Below are 12,715 nucleotides of genomic sequence, written 5' to 3'. Positions count from 1 at the left end.
GAGCTGTCAGAGGAGAGATGGTGTGTGAGGACATCAGTAGACGAATAAGTTTGAGTGGTGTCTTTAAAAGTAGGAACGATCACAATATGGAGATAAAGTTGGAATTCAAGAGGTCAAACTGGGGCAAATATTCATTTATAGGAAGGCGAGTTAGGGATTGGAATAACTTACCAAGGGAAATGTTCAATAATTTTCCAATTTCTTTGCGATCGTTTAAGAAAAGGCTAGGAAAACAACAGATAGGGAATCTGCCACCTGGGCGACTGCCCTAAATGCAGATCAGTAGTGATTTGATTGATTGATTGATTGATTGATTGATTGATTGATTGATTGATTGATTGATTGATTGATTGATTGATTGATTGATTGATTTGATTGATTGATGGTATCTTATATTGAAGTTCCTTCTGGTCTGCCCAATGTAGGACTTGTCACAGGTATTGCATTTGATCCTATAAACTTCTGATTAAAAAAAAAAAACTGCTGGTCTTGTTGGTATGTGAAGTATTATGTAAAATGTTGATGTTGTTATTGGTTTTGAAAGCTAATTTAACGTCTTGTTTCTTAAAGATATTGGCTATCTTGTAAATATCATTGTTGAATGTGAAGATGGAAAATGTTGAGGTTTAGTTATTTCCTGTTTTGAAGGTAGTTTTAGGGCGATGTTTGTGTTTATTGATTATCCTTTCTATAAAATGATTGCTGAAACCATTCCAACAATGTACAGTTCCCACAATCAACCATGCAGCCATATCAACATAGCTTGTTTACCTAATACACCTATTATCAAATTTTCTGCTTAACCCTCCAAGTGATACGTAATAACCTCTTAAGTGATAAGCGACTGTAACGTCTTTATACAAGTTTTTTTTTAATTCATAAGAAATACAAAATGACAGTAAAATTTATTATCTTTTTGTTCAGTATAAACTAGAGAATGTGATTATGTAATAATATTAGGCACAGACCTTGATTCCATTGTATTGGGGGCGGTGAATTACAATTTTTCACTTTGAAAAAAACAATGTTTCAACTTTCACTGTACGTAGCTTCAAAACTATAAAAGACCGAAACAAAAGGTAAATGTATAAAATGTTCACCATTTTGTTGGCAACAAAAGATTCAGAGTACATATTTACCGTAAAACTAAAGAACAGAAAGTTATGTACAAAAAAACGAAACTATGTACATCTTCTCTTCGGCCATAATTCTTTACTTTGAGTCACAAGATTTTTTCTTTTCCTCCCCTTTACTACGGGCCTGTAGAAGTGTTTGGTATCAGGTAGGATGAATGCCACAATTACACTTAGGGCACCAGAAGTTGCTTCACTTTCTTTTTATGGCAGGATCTTCCAAACAAACTATGCATAATGTTTCTTTTTGTCCAGGTAAGTGTTAAAGGGAATGTTCATCTTTTTGGCTGAGTCTTGGATGTTCAGGCTGAACTCCATCTGCTAAATTTATTACAATGTAGTCCACATACTCATCTCGGTATATAGGCTTATCTGTATTCTTAGAATACAAAATAAATGCATCAAATACAGCTATATTACATACTATCCACTTCATTCCGTATCGATATTGTAATCAAGATAACAATTAAGTAAAAGGTTCCACCTGATCGATACCTTTTTTATTATTTAGCCTTCGGCAAAATTTATGTCATTAAAAACTTACAGAACATGTTTCGATTGCTTAGCAATCATCATCAGCTGTTTCGCTTAAGGCTTAGTTGAACAAGCATAAAACATTTCATAATTAAAATTAAAATGTGTTGGTAAGGGACGTTTATGTGGTGCGGGAGGATGGATGGGGGAGGGGGGGGGGGTGTTTGTTAGTTAAGATTAAAATTATACAAATTAAAAACTATTCTAAACTAAAACATCTTTGATTTCATTCGTTGTCACTTGCACTGGTTCATTATTAAGTTCGACAGTTTTCCGTTAATGCTCTTGCACACTTGTCTCGATGGTATAGTGTTCCTTCTTTTTCTAGGCCTTTCTTACTGTCCAGTGGAGAAGATTATGTAGATTGTTGGTCGAATTGTTCAGTTTTCATTTAGTTTGGATAATTTGTAGTACGATCCCTATCCAATTATTCGTTGTACGAATTTTATTCGGAATCATTAAGTCGGGAAGTTTGGTGTACTACCCTTGTCCAATTCGTTCTTGTTCCGATGTTTACGTGTTTGTATTTGTCTCTGCCGTCCTCAACCGTGTGTAGTAGCTGTGTGACAAGGACGTTTTGCTGGCTTGGTTTGGAGGGGGAAGGGGAAGTGACGGCGTGTGACGCGGCGAGGACGGCAGAGACAAATACAAACACGTAAACATCGGAACAAGAACGAATTGGACAGGGGTAGTACACCAAACTTCCCGACTTAATGATTCCGAATAAAATTCGTACAACGAATAATTGGATAGGGATCATACTCCAAACTATCCAACTAAATGAAAACTGAACAATTTGACCAACAATCTACATAATCTTCTCCACCGGACAGTAAGAAAGGTCTAGAAAAGGAAGGAGCACTATACCATCGAGACAAGTGTGCAAGAGCATTAACGGAAAACTGTGGAACTTAATAATGAACCAGTGCAAGTGACAACGAATGAAATCAAAGATGTTTTAGTTTAGAATAGTTTTTAATTTGTATAATTTTAATCTTAACTAACAAACACACACCTCCCCCATCCATCCTCCTGCACCACTTAAATGTCCCTTACCAACACATTTTAATTTTAATTATGAAATGTTTTATGCTTGTTCACCTAAGCCTTAAGCGAAACAGCTGATGATGATTGCTAAGCAATAGAAACATTTTCTGTAAGTTTTTAATGACATAAATTTTGCCAATGGCTAAATAATAAGAAAGTATCGATCAGGTGGAACCTTTTACTTAATTGTTATCTTAAATACAGCGATGTCGAGAACAATAGAACACTGCCATGCGGTGTGGCGCTTCGAGCGACTGACGCTAAGATTTGTTTCAGACAGTACATAAGCAAAGAAACCTATTCGATAATTCAGCTAGATGAATCGAAATTGCCAATGAACTGAACTATCGATTAGTGCAAATTTCGACTTTATTCATTAAATGGTTACCCAGCAACACGGCTCTAAAATATGAGTCGTTAATACCGACTTTATCATTTCACAGAGACATAAATGAGTCGTTATTAATGACTCATATCACTTGGAGGTTTAAGCTGATACAGTATATAATCAACTCCTCATAGATTCTTCTAGAGAGGATCTCAAACATTTGTACATACTTGTATAATTTTATTATATGTGTCACGTTATATTGTCCAGTCTTAGTACCATAGCACTCGGTCCACAACCAGGACCTACTGAAACACCCTGTGTCTAAATTTTACTCAAGTTGATCTACAACATAGAGCATCTCATTTGTACTTTTATACCCAGACTTCTTAACGTGTTTAGTGTACTTTGTATTATATGTTGCTCACCTATGTCACTCGTAATATTTCACTTTCATTTGCAACATTTTGAGCACCATAGCACTTCGCCTAATGCAACCACACATCATAGTGTTAATTATATATTCATAATGTTCTTACTGCTTAGAACCATGTTTCAGGATTTCGTCAAATATTGTGTATTGTTTAAATATGGCTGATGATGACCCCGAGTAGGGTTGAAACTAGTCCCATGTAATGTAAATACACGCATTGTAAATATAACTATGTATTGAATAGGTGGAAAACTTTTCTTTTTTTTATAATTTATGTGTAATCTCAGTGCAATACGGACCATAACCCTTGTTGGTTAGAGTTATCGTGCTGTGGCATACCTTGGTTGTTGCTGGTGCTCAACATGTTTCCTCTATGATATTGGTTATCTCATCAATCGTTTTGGCCATTGAAGTCACCCAAAATGTGTCCCCCTCATCTTTGGGGCATCTAGTTTTGTGGCTGTACCCCTTTACGATTTGGAAATTTGTGTGTGAGACGTTGTTTTCATGCTTGTAAATTGAACCGACATTATGTATACGTCAACAGTGTTGTATTGTCCTTACATTTCTGATTACAGTGTAATTCCATTCTGAGTGCTTTGTTCTTTTCCTGCCATCATTCTATAGCACATGTTGTTCCCACTTCCTCTTTTGGAATACATGCAAAGTCAGTGCAACAAGTCTTCAGGGTTTCAGCCATTATTACTGAACATGTCCATTGATAATGTGTCTCTGTTCATCATTGAAGTCACATACCTGCCTTTTACGGCTGTTTTCTGAAGTGCTGATGATGGAATGTAGGTGTCATGTTCTACCTTCAAAACCATTCATCTTCAGCCTTATGAAGTGTTACTATGTGGTCCAGAGTTTTTAATGACGTCGTGCTCCTAAATTTCCCTCCCTTTTTCCTGGCTTGTTTCCCAAACATTGGGGCTGGAATGGTACTCCTGTGCAAAATGTGTGTGTATTTTGAGGCAAGATATCATAAATTTGCATTTAAATCATTAAGCCTTCCTAACTTTCAGTATTTTTAATTCCTGTGATGTATTCATTGGAGATAGTTTGATAAGACAAATGCTTATTGTTCCAGGTATGTGAAATCAGCGGTGTCTGTGAAACAGGAAAGATTTACCAGTTAGGAGCGACTCGAACAAATAAAGGACTTAGATTGAGGTAAGTATCTATTAACTGGCCGAGCAGTTAGGGGCGCGCTGCTGTGAGCTTCCATCCAGGAGATAGTGGGTTCGAATCCCACTGTCGGCAGCCCTGAAGATGGTTTTCCGTGGTTTCCCATTTTCACACCAGGCAAATGCTGGGGCTGTACATTAATTAAGGCCACGGCCGCTTCCTTCCAACTCCTAGCCCTTTCCTACCCCCTCGTCGCCATAACACCCATCTGTGTTGGTGCGATATAAAGCCACTAGCAAAACAATGGATCTGCTAATTAACCCCCTTTTATTTACATTTCAGCAATCATAACTGTTTGATATTATTATTATTCTGTTCCTTATTTGTAGGCACGGTGCCCAGGAAAGAGTATTCAGGCTGGAGTTCATCAGCAACCAAGATTTCACGGACAGTGAGTTTTCCAAGTGGCGGGAAACTTGTGCTTTGCAGGGAATCTCCACCCCTACTATGGAGGAAGTTGACCAGAAAATGAAGGATATCAAAGAGGCCATGATCTATGAATTTAAGGAGGAAGATATTGAAAAGGTGAATAGTTTAATTATTTTCATAAGTTTTCTGAGGGACATCCAGATCATATGAGGAAAGCTGTGTGATTAAGTTGTCATATTAATGTGCTACTGCTCTGCTGCCTACTTCCTCTAGGTTGTAAATGCTTTTCTGCATTCCATTGGTCATTGAAGGCTCCGCTATAGTACTGTATTAATATCATTCTTCACATAATGGTTGGGAATCTAGGCCATATAAGAATCCTGTTTGTTCGTGGGTCAGAAATTCTGGATTCGCTCTTGGGGAGGTGGACTTTGATTTTTTTAAATGTAATAACAAAAAATAATATTCTAAGAACTCAGCCATTCTCTTTGTATGTTTTCAGATAATTTAAGATGGCCACTTGAGGTTATTGTACAATCTTCCCACAACAGCTGCAGGCTGCGCGAGGATGGACAGTACCTCAATAACAATAATAGATGTACAGTAGATGGACGGATTAGCCCTACACGAGATAGTATGAACTTACGTGAGAGTAGGTAAAAGAGTGAGGCACGTCAAATCTTTATCCGAGGTCCACAAGCAGGGTTCTTGAAGGTTGTGATGGAATTCTTGAGAGTAGTATTTGCAATGTTATAGATGAAATCTCTATCCACCCCATAGGTATTGTAAAAGTTGAAAAAAAATTTAGTTATGGTTGCTTGAACACCTAACATCAAGGCAATTACAGGGATATATGCGAGCTTGTACTTTTGCTTATCAAAGTCCACCGTTTCTTCTTTTTTTCAGCATCGACCTCTTCTGGCTGGTTTTCGTTGGTCTCAGATCTCATTGATGGTTCAATGATGAAACCTTCAGAACAGGACAATTTAAAAGCAATAATGTCGGTGCTTCCTCTGTTGAAGAGACCAACTTCATCTTGTCCTCATGTTTGCAAGGGAAATAGTGATATAAAAGTTTCCAACATTGATACATTATTGTGTGTTTCATCATTCTTAAATTAAAGCCTTGGTGACTGTTCTGTCTGCTGTAGGATTGCGATGACAATTTTACACTGTATTTACGCAAATAATCCCCGCACCCTAATTTTAGGAAGACTCGTTTTGAAAAAAAATTGAATGAAATAAAATTACTTCCATTGAAAGAATAATATAGGCATAAACAAACATTTCATATCACTCCACGAGGTCTACGTGATGTTTATACAAATATGAACGTGTAAATTTACGGATAACACTGCTATAAAATATATTTGCCATGAAGATTATCAAGTAGGCCTAGGCATTTCATTAATCTGAATATGCAGTAGGCTCGATTCCTGTAGATCGAAAGATTCGTTGTCTCTTGCATCACTAGAAACCTCTCCTAAAGTACTTACAAATTCGTAACACTCCACGTCCAAAACTATTTTCACACGCAATCTTTTAACACGACTGTTGGTGGATAATTCTTCTTCATGCAATGTAAACAGTTGAAACAGACACCATATCTAGGTCAAACAGGACGAAACCTTAAAATTAGATATACAGAACCTACTAATGCCATAAAATATAACAGGTTTTCCGCGGTAGGCCAGCATATGCACGATCTAAAGCATAGAACATGACATTGAAGTCTTGGAGAATTTCGGAAAAGGAAGTTTGCTGCATGTTACGGAGTGTTGTTATATACACCTGGACAGTATTTTAATCCAAACCTTAATTTAAATGAGATTTCTGAAATCAAATATTCTATTTGATTTCCTTATTGCATTTTTTTAAAACGTACAGGTCAATCAATCAATCAATACTGATCTGCATTTAGGACAGTCGCCCAGGTGACAGATTCCCTATCTGTTGCTTTCCTAGCCTTTTCCTAAATGATTTCAAAGAAATTGGAAATTTATTGAACGTCTCCTTTGGTAAGTTATTCCAATCCCTAACTCCCCTTCCTATAAATGAATACTTGCCCCAGTTTGTCCTCTTGAATTCCACCTTAATCTTCATATTGCGATCTTTCCTGCTTTTATAAACGTTATTCAAACTTATTCGTCTACTAATGTCATTCCACTCCATCTCTCCGCTGACAGCTCGGAACCACTTAGTCGAGCAGCTCTTCTTCTTTCTCTCAATTCTTCCCAACCCAAACTTTGCAACTTATTTTTGTAACGCTACTCTTTTGTCGGAAATCACCCAAAACAAATCGAGCTGCTTTTCTTTGGATTTTTTCCCGTTCTTGAATCAGGTAATCCTGGTGAGGGTCCCATACACTGGAACCATACTCTAGTTGGGGTCTTACCAGAGACTTATATGCCCTCTCCTTTACATCCTTACTGCAACCCCTAAACACCCTCATAACCATGTGCAGAGATCTGTACCGTTTATTTACAATCCCATTTATGTGATTACCCCAATGAAGATCTTTCCTTATATTAACACCTAGATACTTACAATGATCGCCAAAAGGAATATTCACCCCATCAACGCAGTAATTAAAACTCGGAGGACTTTTCCTATTTGTGAAACTCACAACCTGACTTTTAACCCCGTTTATCAACATACCATTGCCTGTTGTCCATCTCACAACATTTTCGAGGCACGTTGCAGTTGCTCACAATCTTGTAACTTATTTATCACTCTATAGAGAATAACATCATCCGCAAAAGCCTTATCTCTGATTCCACTCCTTTACTCATATCATTTATATATATAAGAAAACATAAAGGTCCGATAATACTGCCTTGAGGAATTCCCCTCTTAATTATTACAGGGTCAGATAAAGCTTCACCTACTCTAATTCTCTGAGATCTATTTTCTAGAAATATAACAACCCATTCAGTCACTCTTTTGTCTAGTCCAATTGCCCTCATTTTTGCCAGTAGTCTCCCATGATCCACCTTATCAAATGCTTTAGACAGGTCAATCACGATACAGTCCATTTGACCTCCAGAATCCAAGATATCTGCTATATCTTGCTGGAATCCTACAGGTTGAGCTTCAGTGCAATAACCTTTCCTAAAACCGAATTGCCTTCTATCGAACCAGTTATTAATTTCACAAACGTGTCTAATATAATCAGAAAGAATGCCTTCCCAAAGCTTACATGCAACGCACGTCAAACTTACTGGCCTGTAATTTTCAGCTTTATGTCTATCACTTTTTCGTTTATACACAGGGGCTACGATAGCATCTTGCCATTCATTTGGTATAGCTCCTTCAAGCAAACAATAATCAAATAAGTACTTCAGATATGGTACTATATCCCAACCCATTGTCTTTAGTATATCCCCAGAAATCTGATCAATTCCAGCCGCTTTTCTAGTTTTTAACTTTTGTATCTTATTGTAAATGTCATTGTTATCATATGCAAATTTTATTAGTTCTTTGGCCTTAGTCTCCTCCTCTGTCTTGTAATCCTTGTAACCAACAATCTTTACATACTGCTGACTGAATACTTCTGCCTTTTGAAGATCCTCACATACACACTCCCCTTGTTCATTAATTATTCCTGGAATGTCCTTCTTGGAACCTGCTTCCGCCCCAAAACACCTACACATACCCTTCCATTTCTCACTAAAACTTGCATGACTGCCAATTATGCTTGCCGTCATGCCATCCCTAGCTGCCCTCTTTGCTAGATTCAACTTTCTAGTAAGTTCCTTCAATTTCTCCTTACTTCCTCAGCCATTTCCAACTCTATTTCTTTTCAGTCTGCACCTCCTTCTTAGTCTCTTTATTTCTCTATTATAATAAGGTGGGTCTTTACCATTCCTTACCACCCTTAAAGGTACAAACCTGTTTTTGCATTCCTCAACAATTTCTTTAAACCCATCCCAGAGTCTGTTTACATTTTTATTTACTGTTTTCCAGCGATCATAGTTACTTTTTAGAAACTGCCTCATGACTGCTTTACCAGCCATATGGTTCCGCCTAATAGTCCTACTTTTAAGACCTTCCTTTCTATCACATTTATTTTTGACTACCACAAAAACAGCTTCATGATCACTAATACCATCTATTACTTCAGTTTCCCTATAGAGCTCATCTGGTTTTATCAGCACCACATCCAGGATATTTTTCCCTCTGGTTGGTTCCATCACTTTCTGAATCAGCTGTCCTTCCCATATTAACTTATTTGTCATTTGTTGGTCATGCTTCCTGTCGTTCGCATAGTTCGGTGTTTCATATTATGCGTAATAGCTTTGCTAGTTGCTTCTTATGGCCACGCCCTCCAGAGCTCCAACAAATTGCCGTTCCTAAGTTGCTCCTCGCACTTTCCCCTACTTCCCCTCTTCAGTCCCGTCCAACCTTGGGCACTTGATTAGTATCACAACACTGCTTGTTGTGCTTCATTGCGCTTCACATTGACGGCGATCTTTTGAGGTGAGTCATGTAAAATCAATGACGTTATAAGACACAATTTCATATCTTGCCTCTTCGGTGAAGTGATAGTTTATTACATTCTTATTATTACAGGTCCGCATTGAACTGGAAACGTTGTTCTTGATAACATCAAGGACTTAGTGCTTGTTTCCACTTCATTAGGATTGCTCCATTAAAGGGACACTGTAGTTTTATTGAATTATTTCTACTATGATACTACGTCAAGTTTTAAGAAGTGCAATAAATTAAACATGTAGTATTTCAAGACTATTCCGGCTTTCTTGGGAATAGGTATAACAACATTCTGCCGAAAATCAGATGGGACTTCTCCTGTCTCATACATCTTACACACTAAATGGAATAACCTTGCCATGCTGGTTTCCCCTAAGGCAGTCAGTAATTCAGAGGGAATGTCATCAATTCCAGGTGCCTTTTTCCTATTTAGATCACTCACAGCTCTGTCAAACTCTGACCTCAAATTTGGGTCTCCCATTTCATCAGCATCAACAGCCTCTTCATGTTCCAGAACCAAATTATCTACACCTTTACCTTGATACAACTGATGGATATGCTCCTGCCATCTTTCTGCTTTGTCTTCTTTCCCTAGAAATGGCTTTCCATCTGAGCTCTTAATATGCATACACCTAGATTTCCTTTCTCGAAAGGTTTCCTTGATTTTCCTGTATGCAGCATTTACCTTTCCCAGGACCATACAGCCTTCGACATCCTTGCACTTCTCCTTCAGCAATTCTTCCTTAGCTACCTTGCACTTTCTATCCACTTGATTCTTTAATCCCCTGTATTCTTTTCTGCTCTCTTCATTTCTAGCATTCTTGTATTTTCGTCGTTCATCAATCAGGTCTAGTATCTCCTTCTTTTCTTCCTTCCTAACATTTCTTCAGCAACCCTACTGACTTCATTTTTCCTGTATTGTGTTTCCTTCAGCCTTTTCATTTAGCCCTTGTGCAACATGTTCCTTGAAACAATCCCTCACACACTTTTCTTTCAACTTGTCTAGATCCCATTTTTTTGCATTCTTTCCTTTCTTCAATTTCTTCAGCTTCAGATGGCATTTCAGGACCAACAAGTTGTGGTCAGAAGCCACGTCTGCTCCTGGGAAAGTTTTGCAATCCAACACCTGATTTCTGAATCTCTGCCTAATCATAATGAAGTCTATTTGATACCTTCAAGTGTCTCCAGGTCTCATCCACGTATACAGCCGTCATTTGTGGTGTTTGAACCAAGTATTGGCAAGGACTAAATTATGAGCAGTGCAGAATTCAACCAGCCGACTTCCTCTTTCGTTCCTTTGTCCCAATCCAAATTCTCCTACTGTACTACCTTCTCTTCCTTGGCCTACCACTGCATTCCAGTCTCTCATCACAATTAGATTCTCGTCACCTTTTACATATTGTATTACATCTTCTATCTCCTCATATATTCTTTCGATTTCTTCATCATCCGCTGAACTAATAGGCATATAGACCTGCACTATTGTGGTGGGCGTTGGTTTGGTGTCTATCTTGACGACAATAATTCATTCACTATGCTGGTCGTAGCAGCTTCCCCGCTGCCCTATTTTCTTATTCATTATTAAACCAACTCCTGCATTTCCCCTGTTTGATTTTGTGTTGATAATTCGGTAGTGGCCTCACCAAAGATCCTGTTCTTCCTGCCATTGTACTTCACTTATACCAACTACATCTAACTTTAGTCTATCCATCTCCCTTTTCAGATTCTCTAACCTACTACAACGATTCAAACTTCTAACATTCCACGCTTCGACTCGCAGAATGTCAGTATCCATCTTCCTGATGATTGCCCCCTCTCGTGTAGTCCCCACCCGGAGACGCGAATGGGGGACTAGTTTACCTCAGGAATATTTTACCCGGGAGGAAGCCATCATCAGTACATCATTCATACAGAGAGAGTTGCATGTCCTCGGGAGGTAGTTACGGCTGTAGTTTCCCGTTGCTTTCAGCCGTGTAGCAGTATCAACACAGCTAAGCCATGTTGAGTATTATTACAAGTCCGTACCAGTCAATCATCTAGACTGCCGCCCTTGCAACTACCAAAAGGATTATTTACAGAAGAATGGAAAAACAAGTTGAAGCTGAGTTGGGAGAAGATCAATTTGGCTTCAGAAGAAATGTAGGAACACGTGACGCAATCCTGACTTTATGTCTGATCTTAGAGGATCAAGAAAGACAGGCCCATGTACATGACATTCGTAGATCTAGAAAAAGCATTCGATAATGTTGATTGGACCAAGCTATTTAAGATTCTGAAGATGATTGGGATCAGATACTGAGAACGAAGAATTATGTACAATCTGTATAAAAATCAGTCTGCAGTGATAAGAATCGAGGGCTTTGAAACAGAAGCAGCAATCCAGAAAGACGTGAGGCAAGGCTGCAGTTTGGTGGCCCCCGCCTTTTCAATGTTTAAATAGAACAGGCAGTAAAAGAAATCAAAGAGGAATTTGGAAAGGGAATCACAATCCAAGGAGAGGAAATCAAAACCTTGGGATTTTTCCATGATATTGTTATTTTATCTGAGACTGCAGAAGATCTTGAGAAAATGCTGAATGGTATGGACGAAGTCTTGGGTAAGGAGTACCAGATAAATATAAATAAGTCCAAAACAAAAGTAATGGAGTGCAGTCGAACGAAGGCAGGTAATGCAGGAAATATTAGATTAGGAAATGAAGTCTTAAAGTAAGTAGCTGAATATTGTTACTTGGGTAGTAAAATAACTAACGATGGCAGAAGTAAGGAGGACATAAAATGCAGACTAGCACAAGCAAGGAAGAGCTTTCTTAAGAAAAGAAATTTGCTTACTTCAAACATTGATATCGGAATTAGAAAGATGTTTTTGAAGACTTTTCTGTGGAGCGTGGCATTGTATGGAAGTGAAACATGGATGATAACTAGCTCAGAGAGAAAGAGAATAGAAGCTTTTGAAATGTGGTGTTACAGAAGAATGCTGAAGGTGAGATGGATAGATCGAATCACGAATGAAGAGATACTGAATAGAATTGGGGAGAGGTGATTGATTTGGCTAAATTTGACGAGGAGAAGAGATAGAATGAAAGGACACATCTTAGGACATCCAGGACTTGTTCAGTTATTTTTTGAAGGAAGTGTAGGTGGTAAGAACGGTAGGGGTAGACCAAGGTATGAATATGACAAGCAGATTAGAGCAG

The 12,715-nt window shown here is 38.2% G+C and overlaps 1 protein-coding gene across 1 annotated transcript in view; it reads left to right on the top strand.

The window, feature by feature from the left end:
- Positions 1 to 12,715, top strand: part of Rtf1 (RNA polymerase-associated protein Rtf1) — a 225,241-nt gene that overhangs the window by 160,962 nt on the left and 51,564 nt on the right. Inside the window, exons 8-9 of the mRNA XM_067138556.2 lie at positions 4,566 to 4,648; positions 4,993 to 5,188. Coding sequence (XP_066994657.2) covers positions 4,566 to 4,648; positions 4,993 to 5,188 — 279 coding nt within the window. The remainder of the gene's footprint in view (positions 1 to 4,565; positions 4,649 to 4,992; positions 5,189 to 12,715) is intronic.

This window comes from Anabrus simplex, chromosome 1 (genome assembly GCF_040414725.1).
Source record: "Anabrus simplex isolate iqAnaSimp1 chromosome 1, ASM4041472v1, whole genome shotgun sequence".
In the NCBI taxonomy this organism is placed as follows: Eukaryota; Metazoa; Arthropoda; class Insecta; order Orthoptera; family Tettigoniidae; genus Anabrus; species Anabrus simplex.
Note: the sequence above shows the minus strand (reverse complement) of the source record. Positions and strands in the feature narration are given on the sequence as shown.